Source organism: Chaetura pelagica, unplaced genomic scaffold (genome assembly GCF_000747805.2).
Source record: "Chaetura pelagica isolate M959 unplaced genomic scaffold, ChaPel_1.0 scaffold163, whole genome shotgun sequence".
Classification (NCBI taxonomy): Eukaryota; Metazoa; Chordata; class Aves; order Apodiformes; family Apodidae; genus Chaetura; species Chaetura pelagica.
In genome coordinates this window covers 405,963-424,114 of record NW_009952964.1, presented here as the reverse complement: position 1 = coordinate 424,114, position 18,152 = coordinate 405,963, and the positions used below count along the sequence as shown (strand labels likewise).

The window sequence follows — 18,152 nt, the reverse complement described above, 5'->3', positions numbered from 1 at the left end:
AAGTCTAAAATACTTCAAAAGCAGTTAAAAAAAAATTACTTTAGCCAACTAGAGAGACCTAGTGTGCCAAAACACAAAGCATACAACTAAAAATAATCATTAGAAGCAAAGAAAAAAGTATGTCCCAATCTGGACAATAGTCTATAATTTACCAATCTGATAAACTAAACTTACATTTCCAATTTGGAATTAAAATGAAACTAGGTCTTTTTTAATGGCAGCTAAAAATATGTATAGACTGAAGTACTTTTTAAAGCCAACTGAATTAGAAAGTTACTTTTATCCTATGGAAGAACAGGACTGAAAAAGAAGGAAGTAACTGTTCGTCAGAGTGAAGCACTTGTTTGGAACAAACAAATGGTGATCTGAAACTGACAATTTAGAAGAAAAAAAAAAAAAAACAACAAGACAGTACAACACAAGATGTTCTGGTCTCCAGACACAAACACTGCTTCTCTAATCTGGTGAGATCTGAACGTATATTGTCTTGCTGTACAGCTTAAGCATGTAAACCCTGCAAAGGCTCAGCTGTCACACCCATGCTCTCTGTGCTCAGTTAGCTACCCACAGGAGCACAGTTGATTTCCACCACTCAAATGGACGATGGGCTCCTTCAGTCTCCCTCCACATCCGAGTCAGCAAACTTGAGCTCACACTTGACATCAAAGGGCTTGTCCTTGGCCTCTCGGGATGCCTGTGAACCCCCAGGCTGCAGCTGGCCGTTTCCACAGTCAGGCTCAGTCTCGTAGCCAGTGTCGTGTGCTGGCTTTGGCTGCTCTCCACTCTGGTGGCTGACACTGCCTTGCTCCACCAGTGTCTCCTTCACACTTTGCTCGCAATCAGAAAAATCTGATTTTGTCTTCTTCTTACCAAGCAGCATGACAGAGCGAAATTTCAAGCACTGCCCCGGCAAGTACCCTTTGTAACAGTTGTAGGACAGCAGGCACAAGAAGAGAATAAAAAAGAAGAGGAAGAGGAACATCAACAGGAAGTTATCATTTGACTTAAGGAACATTGCCTTTTCTGGGACAGCATCAGGAATTGAATTGAGGAGCTCTGTGTTGGAGGCTGCGCTGGTTAGAATTGGGTCAATGGGCTTTGTTACCACCTTTGCTGTTGTTACCAGTACCATGTGAGTGGTGGAGATGCGAGCAGTAGACCCCTCAGTTGATACAGCTGACATTTTTTGCACACTGCTATTACCTTCTGTTGGAGCAGCTGCCATGGTGGGGCCCACTGTGGTATGTTGGATTTTTTTCAGTTCCAAAACATGCTTAGCCAGCACTTGAGAAAATTTCTTATTCTTTACTTTTTCTTCTGACAAACACTGGTAAACACCACTGTCTCCTTCTGATAAATTGAAGATGAGCAGCGCCTTTTCCAGCAGACGGTACTTGGGGCTCTCCACTCTCAGCACATCATCTCTGAACTTCCAAACTACCTGTGCCAGATTGGACTTTTGAGAACACTTGAGCTCTGCTGTGCTCCCATGTTTGAACGTATGCTGTAGGGAGTTCTCTCTTACTTTATCTGGAACATCAAAATAAACGTGCAAAGCATCAGCAATGATTCCTTCTTGTTCTAATCCATACAATTTCACAAGACTGTGCTGTAGTCTTAGTGGGAAACAAAGATTTCAGCATTTAGATTCCCTCACAAGACCAAGATGACAGCATGCAGGAATCTCAGTGGAGCACCAAGCTACAGCTGCATGCGAGACATTGAGACAGACCAAGAGATAGGACACTTCGAATTCCAAGATAGCCTCCACTTCCAGATAAAGATGAAATTTTGTTTATCAGCAACTGAGAGTGCACGAGATGAGTCATTGCTTGAGACAAGATGCTGAACTTATCACTTTATATGCAATTTTAAGTAAATCAGCAACTACAAAATAACCAAGAAGAAATTGAACAAAGTGCTGTTACTCAAACTCTAAAAAATATCAGGAATTATAGCACACCCACAATGCAAACTCACAAATTAACAAAAAAACTAAGAAGCAAAACTCTCATTGGGGTCCACGATTTGCTTGGATTAAAAATTAAAACAAAAGAAATCAAATTTGTAAGAGCTTTTTTTAATGCAGTACAATCTCCTGTAATACTACTCTTCTTTAAGATCTCCTTGATCTGGTGGCAGCAGTACACACTATAAAGAAAGACCTGTAGTTACTTGCCTTAATACACTATGGATGATGGTACTTCAGCTGTTATGTATGATGTTCTAAGTCCCTCTCTCCTCTCACCATAAAACCAGCTTTTTTCAGGTTAATTTCATCTGATCCAGCAGCAATAACGAAGAACTTATCAAGGCTTATGGCAGAATGTCAAATGTTGTATCACAGAGGCAGAGGCCTGTGCACTAGAAATACTTATGGTAATCAGTGCTTTCATTCACAAGCTGTTGTTGAGATGCCTCTGTTCATTTCAGAGTTTTGTGCATTGCACATTGAAATGTACACACAGATACTTAAAGAAAACATGCAGGTTGTACAGGTGCTCAAGTATTCAAAAGCAGAATCTCATACCTATTAAAATACGAATGAATGTCCAGATAATAAAAAAAAACCACAAACAAACAACAAACCCAAACTAAACGTAACTCTTTCATTACTGCACACTGGACATGTACAATAGCTTTTAGAAGGCTAACTCACCAGAACAAGACGATGCATCTCCACCAATGTTCTGAATCCAGTTCCTGTAAGAGGAAGACTGAGCATTACAACTTCAAATCTTCTTTCTTACAGCCAGCTTATTCTCTAATACTAGGTAAGATTAATGCCATCTAAATAGCACAGAGATAGATGTATCGGAAAAAGTCTGCATTTGAAAAAATGCCAGTTATCAGTAAGGAGCAAAACTTATTAAATATTGATTTTAACTGAAAGGTAATAAAAGGCTACCATACTATTACCTTTCAACTTCACCTTCTTTAAAAATATCAATGCAGGAAGCTTCAAGGGGTTTCCAAGCACAGTAAGGATCCCTTGCTAAAACACAGTCAACACAAGTGGTATACTTGTCACAGAATGCCACCGGAGACTGAACCACACCAGAATTTGAACCAGCATAGAGGTATCTTCTTCCCTAAAAAAACAAAGCACAACAAAAAAATGCACAATGAATCACTTTCTCAAAGCTGAACAACTCATTAAACAATTTAAAACTTAGTAAAGTGCTGCACATATGCAGTCATACTTGTAAAAACTGGAGCATTCAGGAAGTCTTTTTTAGTTTTTAATTCTAGAAACAAAACATGCTAAAAATATTGTTATGCTGGAAGAGCAACAAGACAGAAGAACAAACACCTGAAATAGACAGTTTATGAGAATGGAAAGTAACCATGTTAAACAGTGTCTTTACTACACAATCTTTCCCCCAATACAAACATATTGATTGTCCTCGTATGTAGCAAAGCAAGCCTGCGTTGACATCAAAGCTGCAGCAGGCACACAAAAGCCTGAACATGTAAAGTTTGCTGTATACAAGACCTGCTTCTGTTTACAAAAATCAGCCCTACTGCATTCAGCTCTCCCACCAGTTACACCAGCATGAGCCTTACAGGAGTAAAGGGCAGCTGCCTGCTTTGCTACTCAAGTAGGAACACTGAATAGTATTCAAATGAAACAGCATTGGCATGACACCTAGCAAAAGGGGGATATAAACGCAACGACTGTTGTGACACATGCTTGCTAGGGGAAACTGGTAGCCCCCCAGTACTGGCTTGCGACAATCCCAAACAAGTCTCCCTTTGAGCATGGCAGAAAAAGACCACACTCATCCCAAATATCAAAGAATTACAGCATCATGACCATTGAAAAAGACCTCTAAGATCACTGAGTCAAACAATTAATTCAGAAAAAAAACACCATACCCACCAGAGCATGTCCTTAAGTGCCACGTCTACACATTTGTTTAATACCACTAGGAATAGTGACTCAACCCTCCCTGTGCAGCCCATTCCAGTGCCTGACCACTCATCCAGTAAAGAAATTCTTCCCAATATCCAGTCTAAACCTCTCCTGGTGCAAATTCAGGCCATTTACTCTAGTCCTTATTCACTTGGGAGAAGAGGCCAACACCCACCTCAGTATAACCTCCTTTTAGGTAGCTGCAGTGAGCAATGAGGTCTTCTCTCAGCCTCCTCTTCTCCAAACTAAAGCACCCCAGTTTCCTTAACCTCTCCTCACAGGACTTGTTCTCTAGACCCTTCATCAGCTTGGTTGCTCTTCTCTGGACTCGCTCCAGCACCTCAATTTCTTTCTTGTAGTGAGGCCCCCAGAACTGAACACAACTCTTAAGGTGTAACGTCACCAGTACAGGGGCACAATCACTTCCCTAGTTCTGCTGGCCACACCATTTCTGATGCAGGCCAGGATGCTATTTGCCTTCTTGGCCACACTACTGACTCATGCTCATCCAGCTGTCCAGCAGCACCCTCAGGTCCTTCTTTGTTGGGCAGCTCTCCAACCACTCTTCCCCAGGACTGCAGCATTGCCTGGGCTTGTTGTGACCCAAGTGCAGGACCTGACACCTGGCTTTGTTGAACCTCATACAATTTGCCTTGGCTCATCGATCCAGCCTGCCCAGGTCCCTCTGCAGACCCTGCCTACTCTGAAGTAGATAAATGCTTCCACCCAATTCAGTGTCATCTGCAAACTTACTGAAGGAGCACTCAGTCTCTTCATCTAGATTGTTGATAAAGATACTGAACAAGACTGGCCCCAAAACTGAGAACTGGGTGAACAGTCACCAGTGGTTATACCAACTGGATCCAACCCCGTTCACTACAACTCTCTGGACCTAGCCACCCAGGCAGTTTTTTATCCAGTGAAGAATGCACCTGTCTATGCCATGAGCCACCAGCTTCTGTAGGAGAATGCTGTGGGAGACAGTGTCAAAGACTTCACTAAAGACCAGGATGACAACTTCTACAGCCTTCCCCTCATCCACAAGGAGGGTGTCCTGGTCATAGAAGGTAAACAGGTTGGTTAAGCAGGACCTTCTAATAATATCCTTCTAAAAAAAGGCAGGCAGCCACATTATTTCACTTCTCTGTTTCAAAGCTCAGACAAACCAATGGCTAAAGCTCCATTATGAATTTACATATTATTATGCAAAGCCTCAAGAAAGGGGCCTGCACTGCAAGCCAAAACCACCACTGACCAATCTTGAAGCCCTTTTGAGAGGCTATGCATAGAGCTGAACAGCACATCCACCTTGGCAGTGGATTGATTTTATCCTGAGCAGAATACAGAGTGGATTTATCAGCACACTACTGCAGTTGTTAAGTGCAAATGAGACAGATCCAAACTCAGAGTGGTTTTTCCTGTACTGCAGACATACAAATCTCAGTATAGATACTTAAACAGGGGTCATGTCTGCAGTGAGACACTTCGACTCTGGGAGGATGAATACGGTCACAAAGTGATTGGCAGGCATCCAAGAAATACTTCAAGTAGATAAACATTCTTCAAAAACCTCACACTTGGGGTGCAGACTTTTGGTCTTGACATCAGAAACAGATTGAAAAAAAACAACTAACAGGTCATGTCAGAGCTGAATTTAGGTTTTGGGACTCACTGTCACTCTTTCACCAAGAATGCAGGGAGGTTTTGGGATGAGAACTCCAAACAGGTTAGTCTCTTTAATGCAACAGTCATGAGGAGGTTAGCCTTAAAATTAAGCTAATGAATGATGCATACTAACAGCAGTCTCTACTGGAAGCAATAAGACGAAGCACAAGTGAGTTTTAATCCACCTCATATATGAAGCGTACAGACAGCTTTCATGGAAACTCTTTACACTGGAAGATGAAAGATGGAATTGATCAAAAAAGATTCTGCTGGCACTGCTAGAAAATGGACTTTGAAAGAGAATCAAACTTCAGACACATACAGTCTTTCATCCTGAGATTTAACAGAAGTTCATGTTGGACTATGCTGGACTGTACACAGAAGGAAGTCTGCAGTGGTGGAGATCTATGACTTTCCAGGAAAAGTTTCCCACTCTGTTGGAAAGATCCCCCAATGAACCAAGTGCTACTCATCTCTAAAGCACTCTCCTAATACCCAAGCCAACAGCACGACACTGTGCATGGGTTGTGGTACTGTGGCATGGAGCCCAGCTGGTAGAGCCACAAGTTCAGAGAACATGCAGCAAGGTAAGGAGACCATATTTAAAAATCCAGACATATTTTCCTGTAAGGAGGGAGTTATGAGGATCTACCACAGGCTCATCTGACTCTGCCCACCATCCTCCAAACAATGTGAACATATATGGAAAGGGCCACTGCAGAGACCACTGCAGTAATTAATGTGTTCAGAAAGGACTCTTGACTCCAAAGAGGTCTGAAGCTCCAAGTCAAGGTAACAACTATCACCCTTTATCCATTATTATGGGATGCCACCATAATATGCCAACTGTAACAATATCAGGTCTAGGTAAGACTACAGTAGCAAATGTGATATCCAAGAAGGCAGGAACTTTTATTTTCACACTGGGGTGCAGAGGTAATCCCTACCTGGCTGGCACCACGATCATACAGCTTTCTTGACTCTGGCACCTGATCCAGCCTCAAATTCCACAACACTGAATAAGAACACTGCTTTTATTGGAATATATTGGACAGCATTGCTTCAGTTTTAGGTTTACTTTTAGTTGTCAAAGGTTATTCTCACAACATGGAAATTTTCCCTTGCTGAAAATACAAGCTTTAACTCTCAACATCACATGCAGGAAGTAGTGTGTTGTTTCAATCCTAAGCTTAGAGAGAAGTTTCTTTGTGAAAAGACAGCGTGTTCCCTATGCAGCTCCTATCTTGTGTCTCACACTGCCCCTTTCCAGGATATTCTTGAGGAACTGAGAATGTGGCACCTGGATTCAGAACAAGTAAATTTACCTGCAACAAATTCATTTCTACACTAGCCTTGGCTACCAAGTGTATGCTGAAACTGCATGATCACGTGGTTTTGGAATGAGGCTGTATTGTCTATCCCTTCCGTTTCATTTCCCAGAATTGGGGTATCATAATTAAGCCAGTTTATGAGTGATCCCACAATTTACCCTCCATGATAAGAATGGACGTTATTAATATATTTTTTAGGAGAGTTATTATTTTCTATCACAGGGCAAATGCTGAAACCTCCTGTTGAAGCAAGGCATCTGAAGCTTTCTTTGCAGATAAAGAAGCCACCAAACATTTATATATATATACATGCTTTTTAATATACATATATATACATACACACATGAATTAAGTTGCCAGCATGGTACATCATACAAAAATAATTCAAACTGCTTTACTAAAACCTATGAGCATGCAAATTTTTAATCATTGATTTTCATTTGTCTCTCAAAAGCATATTCTGTCCTCAAGACTTTTTTCTATTTTAAGCATGAAAAGACAAATAGTTGTGCAAGATGAGCTTGAAAGCATTATGACAAAAATCTCTCTTCCAGTGAGCTGATCCTGCTGGCATGCAAACTTTTATTAAGTATCACACATAATAAAAGCTATTTCTGAGATATCTTGGCAGTATTCCTAAAGGCTGCAGTGTCTTTATCAATCACTAGGGTAGCTACTGAATGACAGTATTATGAAAAGTCACTTAAAAAAAAAATCATTCTGTCTTTAAGAAACCCCAAAACTTTGCCCATTGAGTGGTCTGATGCTACAAGCCACTGCTTAGGGTAATAATTTCATAGACATTCACAGATCTGCATGTCTGAGTAACTAGGCCAGTAACTTAGTTAGAAGCCTAACTAGCATACAAAATACACAGGGTTCTTTTCCTCCCACTGCCACAAAAACACCCCAGGATTAAACCCAGCACTGATTAAAGCACATAATGACTGCTGAGTTTGGAGCCTGCATCAAGACTGGTGTCTCCCAGCTGGAGCCGCAGCTGGTGCCCTGCAGGGCAGACAAGACCCCAGAGATCCTCACCGCACCACAGTACCAAAAGGACTGCCCTCACAACACATCTAGCATGCAGGAGCCTGCGAGATGTGCGACAACATAAACCAATTAGTTACACAATTATGACTGTCTAAGGTAGACAAGACTGTTCTCTCTTAGATCTGTTTCCTCAGAAAAGATACACCACTCTTGCTAAATCCTCGAGTCCTGAAGGCTTTGCATTGGCCACAAGGGGTCAGGACTCTCACACAATCTGAAAACTGGTCTCTTAAAAGTGTTACAGCTTCCTGGTTCTGCATACTGAATCCAAGTGAAGACCTGCCCATCTGTGCTTCCCCCTGCCCTTCCTCACATCTACAAACCTTCAGAAGCTTGCCACCTACCAAACACACTGAAATGCAAGAGGGAATACGTGATACTGCTGCAATGTGTGTTAGAGATGCAGCCTTTGGCTATCTGCACAGTGATGGTCTTCCTGTATTGCTATGAACAAGATAAATACTGTGATGACTATAGTACTTACTTTTTTGGATGAAAGCAAGAGAGTTTGGACTGGCTCAAAGTTTGGAAAAAGCTGTGTTTCTTCAATAATATGCATTCCATTTTCATAGCTAATAGCTTTGTGCAGGGCTCCTCTATCTGAAACAACAAAGCAATATATTTAAGTAAGATCCTTGCGATAATAAGGCAGGAAACAATTGCTGTAAATTGTCCCAAATAATCTACTTGCTGTTCAGCTGAAGACTTCACACACTCTGTGACAACCATTAAATCTGCTATCATAAGGAGTTCTGAGCAAGAAATAACATTTTGGGACAAAGAATGACCACTTAGGGATTACCTTATGTGTGTTTTTGCTGCACTCGTTGCAGTTTTGCAGTTCTTTTTCATGTGACTTACATGAAACTTACATGAGACTTAAAATTACTCAGTCCCTCCAATTTACTTTTTGATGAAAACACCAGCTGGTGTAAAAGTACTGTAAAGACAGAAATCTCAAAAGTTTCTCCTAGAACATATTTCAGCCTCAGGAATCAGTATATAATTAAAAAAATAAATATATATGTTTTGCAGAACTCACCTGTACTGATGAACATAACGTCATAGATGGTGCCATTGAGCACTCTGACTCTGTCTACTACAATCTGGGTATACTTCACATCTCGTTTTACTAGCCGAGGTCTGTCTCCCATTGGAGTTACCGAGTCATCCATTAGAGGATGATCTTTAACAAACTGCAATGTTTTGTCTGGTAAATTCAGAGAACTCATGTAGTTTGATGCTCTGGCTTCATTGTTTATACACTAGTGTAGGGGGAAAACAAACCAAAAAAAGGGACAACCAAATTATATCATTTCTTATATAAAATAGAGACAATGAGCAGCACTTTCTTCTCTGAATTATTTTGGCCAGTAAGCATGAATTTACATTACACTCATTCTGCTAAGGAAGGTCCTCAAGTCTCGTAACACTTTGAATTCTGTGATGTACTACAGAGCCTCGGACTGCATTTTTATTTGGGACCAATACACATTTTAGCAAAGTATTATTTCTGTACTCTCATACTTCTTAAGTACTTTTAACAGTCACCCCATTCAGCAGTAGCAACAAGATGACTGCAGCAAACACAAGAAAGTAAGAAATGTGTGAGAAGGACCTTGCACTGCAACATTTTAGTTTACACTGCTACATTTCTGTTTACCTAAACTTAGAAGTATTTGATGTTGCCTAGTGTATACTGACATCTGCTTCACAACTATAAAATTAGTAACATAATAATAAAAATACAAAACCAGCAAATAACTCAATTAAAAACTAAAACACCTCACTTTGATTCCCGAAGTTGAGAATAAATCACTTGAGTGATTTTCTACAAAGTCTTTACACTAAAGAAGTATCTCGATCAGGGCAAACTAAAATTAATCTTCAGTAGGTTGTCTAATATTTTCTAGGTTCTTTATTCCTGAGCATTTAAGTAAAGACTAGTCATCAGATCCAAGATTACAGAAACTTACTGCACCAGGTCGAGGATTAGGAATTTCTCCATTGTATCGAACCCACTTTGTATGAGACTGTTCTACTGTAGTGCTCTGCATATACTTTCCTTTTGAGAAAACCTCCTCTACAGTAGACAGATTGTATGCACACACTGCTGATAGTCCAACATTATTCCTAAAAGTTCAAGAAGAAAGAAAAAAAAGTCGATGAGTAATTATTACTTACTGTAGTAACAAACTGAGATTAAAAGCATTTATCCAGGAAAAGGATATACCACACTTACAGTTGTGGGGTGAAGACTCCATATATCACTGGTTCCTTCAAAGTTGGAGACTTGAGAATAAAAGCATCATTGATAATATTGAAAATTAAATTCTTATCTGGGATCGTACAAATCAATCTGGCTTTGAGAAAGGAGGTCCATTTTTTCTGCAAAGTCCTTAAACCTCCTTGGTCCCTCTATTAATGTTAAAAAAATAAAAAGGTATTTTTGAGAAGAATGAGCAGCATTTTTGCATTTAAGAATCACTGCTATACAGGATGAAATTACTGAGCTCTGATATTTTCTAACATTTCATCTATAGCAACATCAATGAATGTTGACACATTCACAAACAGAAAACTAAGGAAGGCACAGGTAAATTATTTGATTAAACAAAAATAATGCAATCAACACACAGAGGTAAAATGAGATAGGAGACTTGCAAGAGAATCATACTTCAGCAACACCTAAAGAACTGAGACAAGCAGTGACTTAGAAAAAAACCCTGTTTATTAGAACAAGTAAAATAAGCATGGAAGTATTATATTGTCCCTTAAGAGAAGTAAGTAACATTGCATTTGTTCTGTGACATCTAAACTGTGATTTAAATTCTAATGTTGCAATATGTACTTAAACTTGCCTGATTACAATTTCATTAGGAGGAATGCAGCAATGGCTTAATACTGCAATACTGCTTAATACTGCAATAAAACTTAATAAACTGCTTAATAAAGGATAATAATAAATCAAGGATTTGCAGTACCAACGTTTACAGAAGTGAAGATACATTGAGTAGTTACGTTTCAAAATTTTTGCTACTTGAGCTGTAGCTGTTACTTCTCTTTCAACAGCCATCATATTTCAATTTTGTATTTCCCGTTCGTTATCCAATGCTGTTACGCAAACTATTAAATAAAATCCGCATAGTTATTAAAACAATTAAGTATAAATACCCACAGATTTGCAACCTTCCACTGATTCCTATTTCAAACAAACAGCAGTAATAAAGCTGCTATATTTCGCAACATTCCCCTTTTAAAGCGTGCACAAGGTGTCAGTGGGCAGCATGCCATAACAAGCCTCACATAAATCTGCCTCGAGCTGCTAGTCTAATGGAAATCTCAAGGGCACTAACTTGTAATTGATGTTTTGATTTCCATGTTTAAATATATAACAGTAAAGTCAAAATAAAACATTTCAACCTCATCAAAATAAATCTAGATAAATTTCCTGTTGGAAAAAAAAATCCTGAGGAAATTGATACATTCCGCTGCAGAGGTTTTTACTAAATCAACCTTTTCTACTGGAAAAAAACCTCCTTCATCACCAGGATTTTAACCAACACTCCTGAATACATACTTGAATCAACCAAACACACTGAGGTTTAAACACAGCAAGCGTGACAGAATCAGGCTACTGGTGGCCACTTTCCTTGAGGCTCTGGCAGCTCTAACAGCTTCATGGTAGTACCATCTGCTACAACACAGCCAAGAGCTATTCTGCTGTGGAGACAGCTACAGTTCTGTTTATATATAGGTATGGGAAAGTAGTTTGACAAACATGGTATCTGCTCAGCTCCAACTCAAGTCAGTTCTTCCCAAAGAGCTGTACTTACGGATTAAAAAAAAAAAAAAAAAAAAGAAAAGTGAAAGCCAGGGAGACACTTTTTCTATTGCTGGGTTTTGTGGAGGTTGCTTTTTTCCTCACAGGGGTGGGAGGAAAAACAGAAACCTCAGATGTATTGAAATTTCACTGTGTGCAAAATTGTATCAAGTTTTTGTTCACAAAGCAACAGTTAGGCTTTCTCAGTTCTGGAGAACTGACTGAAATTGCTGATTCAATATAGATTCACTAATTTTGACCTCTTCTATTTACCTGGCAGTAAGTCCACAACAATAAATTCTTTTTAACACAGGCACACAAAATTCTAGTTGAATTAGTAAAAGTAAGTTGAACTGTGTCTCACCTTGCACACTCTAGCTATCCTTGGAATCATCAGTTTTCCAACAAATTCATACTCCACAGAAACCTCAGTGAAAAAGAAGTATATCTTGTCATCTTCTCCATCTGTGCTGTTTTGATCTGCTCTTATGACATCAGCAAAAACAAAACTGGGCTCTACACATACAAAGAGAAGAATTTTCTGTAATATATGAAAATATTGAGTTGATTAACTGAACTAATTACTTGATTACCTCCCAGTAGGAGTTCCCTTTTACCCAAATCTCAGACTGCATTTACCTGCTCTTAAGTCACTGAGTTGTTGTCCTAGTTTAAGCCAGGACAGAACATTTTTTTTTTTCAGTAATTATACTTTTCAGTTAAGTCTCTTCTAAGTAGCTGCACTTGCTGAAATTAACAGCATGTTTTTCAGTCAGTGTGTGCTTCTAGGACTGACAACAGTAGATATTTACAGTTACTTCTGGAGAATTGTGTGCAGAACCAATGTCACAGCTTGGTTCTGCTAAACTTCTTATGCTCTGGAAAGAAAAGGGAAGAAAAGGGATCACACCTGTGACCCTCCTGTGAGGAGGACTGCACCAGACTGGTGACCCAAAATTGAAAAAATAAAGTAGTATATTCCATATGTGCCATACTCAGTATAAATCTGGAGGGACCACAAGGGTAAAACTCTCTTCCTCTCCAGTCAGTGTTCTGGGAGGAATCAGTCCATTTTTCTCCCTTTGTTCCCAATCTGTGTGTTCCTGCATCCAGCTCCCATCTGCCATGGACTCCCGAAGTCCAGCCTGAGACTTTCCCAGGGTTTGCCCTGCCACCTCAGTGGTGATGTAAGCATTATTAGGGCAGGTGCAATATTGATTTTGTATGTTTTGTATATATTTTATTTTTTCACTTTAATTGTTTCATTAAAACTGTGTAGTTTAGTTTCCAACCTCTAAATCTCTCTCCCTTAATCTCTTTTCTTTCCCTTTCTTGGGAGGGACAGGGATTAATAAGGAGAATTTGTCATTCATTAATTGCTGTCCCAGCATTAAACTTTTACACCTGCCTGCACACTTCACCGTTCATAACATATATTGGATTTCTAAAAATAGGAAAAAGAATCAAAACCACAAACCCTACATGAAAGCAGTAAGATACCTGAGACATCTTTGTGTATCTTGTTATTTCAACATTTTGCAGTCCACACTCAAGGAAGGTTTTCTAATTGGCCTGGAGAGGTACCCTCCCTTTCCTGCCTCTCCTCTATTTCAACTATTAACTGAAACACTAAAAATTACAGTACCATTATAACATGTATAACAAAAATCTGTATACTGTACTTTTTGGACATAATGTACCTTTTGGAATATGTAACTTCATTCTTTTGGTCCTTTTTAGTAAAAAGCCATAAACCTGGGAGCATTCACAAAACTTGGTGAATTTTGAAATTCAGGAACTGAAATCTTTGAAAACTTCTTAAGAGACCAAAAACATTCTCTTCCTTACTACACCATAATTATGCTGCATTATCCAAGGATGAAAAAAGTAGCTATAAAATAAACTGTAGCTCTGTAATGTTAAATTGAAGCCTGTATGCCTTGCAGCTGTTTTCATTGTAAATGCTGACAAAAATCCTCACATTTCTGGATGGCATATAAAAGGGTGCACATCCACATTTCAGTGCGTGCCAGTATAATGAAGTCCATTCTTTTTAAGATATCAGACAATTGCTCCTTACCTCATGTAAGATACTTAAACTCTTTGTCCATAAGTGTGACACTGAAGAAGGAAAAATAATTTGGTTGGGCTAGTTCTCATGCCCACTCACCATTAAGCCAAGGTATTGCATACTCTGTTCTCAGAGGGCTTTGATGAGAGTGCCGTGAAATGATAGGTTCACTTCCCAAGAAATTGTAAGAAGTCCCGGAATAAAGCTCCTCATCTTTAACACAAAAACAAATATTTTAGTCTTTCTTTTGCACTGGATACAAAAATGGGTACATAAATGTTGTAGGAGATGATGGAAGCCTAAATTCCCACAAGAAGAGATAAACAAGGATTTCCTCTAAATTGCCCCATAGATGTCTTCTATGTTTACATTTCTGCTGACCATTCTCAAGGCTAAGACTTCCACATGGATTTATTATTGCTCTAACACAAGCAAATGGCAAAAGTCAGTGTAGTTTTTGTGACACTTCAACATTTAACATGAAAACATACAGCTTATATACAAACATTCAAATTTACTAAAGAAATGCTGTAAGTTTTGGCAGTAATTATTTTACTCTCTTTCTATGCCACCATTATTCAAACTCAACTTTTAAGAATTTGAACAACAATTTAGGGAGTGTATTCTTTTTTTCTCATTTCCTGTTTCGTGCTACTTTGAGCTTCTCTTTCATGAACTTATGACACCAGGTTACTGCCATGAACTCTGCTTTCATCCAATTGAGATTCAGTGGTGTTTAACAATGCAGTAATATATTCAAAATAAGAATATCACTTTCCTACTCTGTTTCATGGATATCTCTTCAAAAGAGCTAAAAAATTTTACTTGTCATATTTACTGAAATTACAGCAATTGATACTACCAAGGCAGTCATAGTACCTTTAGACTACCTGGCCTAAATATATTAAAACACCTGAAAAACACACTCTAAAAACTAGTATTTTAGAAGTTGCTTCCAAAAAAACCCTAGAGTTTTAAGTTCTCCCTTTAAGAAACATGCTAAGGTTGACTACCTAAGTATTTTAACGTCTATCTGAACACACAGTAAAGATGTAAAAATATGGACACAATCTACCTTTTCAATACTGAGAGACTGGAAAATGGCAGCAGAAAAGACTGAACATTTTAATATACAATAATGAAGCATACACAGTCTGAACTTACCAACCATAACAGATGTGTAGCTTTGAGCAGGATCAAATGGACATCTGCCCTTACCATCTTCATATTTACCTCCAAGTTCAAATGAAATTAAATTCTGCAAAGAATTAAGGTGAAAGCCCTAAGACAATCATTAACACTTTTCTTTCAGCCTCTTGACTCATGCAAAGGTAACTGAAAAATCCACATAAAATGGAATATCATCATCACCATCCAGCATGAAGGAAATTTTGTAAGCTTATAAACAACATACCTATTTTCAGAAAAATCCTATTGAGCCTAGCAGACTGAACCTATGATTTGTGAGAGTGGGAGCAGAAAAGAGTGTAAGATGAAAAGTTAAATTCAAACAGACCTCAAGAATAAGCTCCCAAAAAAGCCAGACAAGCAGGAAAGGCAGAGAAGTTAACCTATACAGTGAAAGGGTTGGCAACTATTGAATCAGCTTGCACAAAACCAGAGAGTTTTAGAAATAAAAAAGGTGGTCTGAAGTGGATTAGTATTTTCAAGATTATGTTTGAATTAGTGAGATGGGGCATAATCCAACTCAATTTTAAAAAGCAATCGAGTACTTTGGCTGCTGTTCTATAAATCCCTCAAAAATGAAGAAATTAGGATCAGGAATATAAACTGTAGCCACAACACTAGAGAAGTGATCTGTTACACTGTTTAATTAAGACAGTGAAGGCTAAGGACAATGACTTCTGGCAAAGATCTAGAGGTAATGGAAGGTAGTCTTGCACTCAGGGAAGACAAAAAAGAACAATTACAAGTTTTCTCAATTTCAGAATTGTTAAGTAAGGAGAAGGAAACAAGGCAGCAGCAAGAAGCAGACATTTTGACTTCGTGCCAAGACTTCACTCTGAAGCATTCAGCATTATGAAGCTCTGTCATAGCTAGGAGCAGAAAGACAAGGTAAGCAGAGACAGGAATTTGAGAAATTTCAGGGAGATTCAGTAACGGATGGAAGTCACAAAGAATGTAATTTCAGTTTTAGAAACTATTTTTATGCTTACACACAATACACAAAGAATTAGGAAAGCAAAGCAAAAAAAAATGCACAAACAAGATAAATCAATAATTCAGTAAAGACTTTGACAAAGGATCTGTACAGTTTATTTCCATACTCAATCAGTACTGTGGGACAGTGCAACAAATGCTCCAAACATTATGAATGGCACTAAAATCCAGGGCACAAAAACTTCAAGGAAGTTGTGGATGCCCCCTCCCCAGAAGTGTTCAAGGCCAGGTTGGACTTCTTTCAATCGCTACTGTGTGTGTGCAGGTGTTTACTGAGTTTTTATTGCCTACAACAAACTGAAAAAGCCAGTATTTTGGGGAGGAATTCTGCAGCCAGCTCTGGAGTCCCAAACACAAGAAGGATATGAAGCTGTTGGAGTAAGTTCAGTGGACGGTCATGAAGATGATCAGAAGGCTGGAGCAGCTTTGCTACGAAGGCAGGCTGAAAGAACTGGGCTGTTCAGTCTGGAGAAGAGAAGGCTCTGAGGAGACCTTATAGCATAGCAGCCTTCCAGTACCTGAAGGGGCTACAGGAAAGCCGGGGAGTGACTTTTTACAAGGGCATGTAGTGATAGGAGAAGGGGTAGTGGCTTTAAACTGGAGAAGGGTAGCTTTAGTTTAGACATGAGAAAGAAATTCTTTAGTGTGAAGGTGGTGATACACTGGAACAGGTTACCGAGGGAAGTTGTGGATGCCCCCTCCCCAGAAGTGTTCAAGGCCAGGTTGGATGGGCTTTGAGGAACCTGGTCTAGTGGAAGGTTTTCCTGCCCATGCAAGGTGCTGAAACTAAATGATGTTTGAGGTCCCTTCCAGTGCAAACTATTTCAGGATTCTATGAAAAACTACAACAGCGTTTGGGAATAAAGGGTAACTCATTGTTTAAATGAGATGCTTTTAAGTTACAGTAGCTACTGGGTCAAAAAGTTACATTCTTACCAGGTAATCACATGTTGGCTGAAAGGCATTAGTTCCACACACATAGAGAAAAGTATCATTCAGCTGTTGCAAGACACGCACATAATTACGACACTCTGTCTGTAATAGAGGATGAGAAAAGGACCCGTTTAATAAACCACAGCTTCCAAAGTACAGCATAAACAAACAACTAAAGTTGTGCTGTCAGCTCGTCCATTGCCACTACTTATGCCACACCACACCAGTAAGGCTAGCTGATACATTCACCACTGGGACATCATCTCCCTACAATCTACAGGAGGTCTCATCATGCAACCAGTAATGGCAGCTGCCTCAAGATACCTACCAGGGAACCACAGCCAAGTACCATATGCTCAGCAGGGTATATTCTCAAGTGGTCCCATGCAGGTACAAGCTCTAAAGACATAGCCAATCCATAAGAACTAGTTAAATTTTCAAACTTTGTCATTCTTTGTAAGCTTGGATGAAACAGTAAGTGATAGTCAAGGTTGTTTCTTAAGAGAGAAACCTCTAAGGTAAGTCAATTAGCTACAAAGCTTTGTCACTATTATCTGTTTTTGTTGTGTTTTTTTTCCCCAGTCTTTATATCAATTGCTATTTTATCCAAGGAAGCCTCTTAATTACTTTGGTTCTGAAACAGAACGAGGAGTTTGAGCAAAGTGTTGTATAAAGGATACCACAAAGTTTCAGAATAATAACCAAGAAAAACAACTCTAAACACTCACTGTGATAGAAAAACAGTATCAACAACACCTCTTAATTCTTGCTGGTATATAGCAGATACCACCACAGTACTGTAGTTCCATAAGCTACATGAAGCAAGTATAAGCACTGTCCTTACTCTTATGAGCCAAACTGGGTATTTCTGTGACTGTGTGGTGGGTTTGGTATGGCAGAAAACTAGGGGTGGGGGAAGGAGAGCAAAACCAGTTTTCTGCCATGAGGTCCTTGGACAGCATAAATGCTTTTTACTGGTATTAAGCACCATAGTGGTGATGGGTGACAAGTGAAGAATGTCTGTTTCAGTGTAAGAATAGCTGCAGTCACTTAGCACCTTGACACTTTTGAAACTACTGCACTATGAAAAGCATCATGGCTACAACATAAATGTAACAAGTAAAAGGCTCAGGGTACAATGAGGAAAAAAGCATGGCTGGCAGTAAGTATGACCTGCTG

General features: G+C 39.2%; 1 protein-coding gene across 1 annotated transcript in view; it reads right to left on the bottom strand.

The window, feature by feature from the left end:
• Positions 1 to 613: 613 nt before the first annotated feature.
• The window catches only part of SEMA4D (sema domain, immunoglobulin domain (Ig), transmembrane domain (TM) and short cytoplasmic domain, (semaphorin) 4D), a 21,777-nt gene continuing 4,238 nt past the window's right edge, over positions 614 to 18,152 (bottom strand). Inside the window, exons 4-14 of the mRNA XM_009995688.1 lie at positions 16,977 to 17,075; positions 15,024 to 15,117; positions 13,959 to 14,072; positions 12,153 to 12,304; positions 10,208 to 10,383; positions 9,942 to 10,098; positions 9,008 to 9,230; positions 8,450 to 8,565; positions 2,920 to 3,092; positions 2,660 to 2,703; positions 614 to 1,530 (exon numbers count right to left, since the gene is read on the bottom strand). Of these exons, the coding sequence (XP_009993990.1) occupies positions 614 to 1,530; positions 2,660 to 2,703; positions 2,920 to 3,092; positions 8,450 to 8,565; positions 9,008 to 9,230; positions 9,942 to 10,098; positions 10,208 to 10,383; positions 12,153 to 12,304; positions 13,959 to 14,072; positions 15,024 to 15,117; positions 16,977 to 17,075 (2,265 nt within the window). The remainder of the gene's footprint in view (positions 1,531 to 2,659; positions 2,704 to 2,919; positions 3,093 to 8,449; positions 8,566 to 9,007; positions 9,231 to 9,941; positions 10,099 to 10,207; positions 10,384 to 12,152; positions 12,305 to 13,958; positions 14,073 to 15,023; positions 15,118 to 16,976; positions 17,076 to 18,152) is intronic.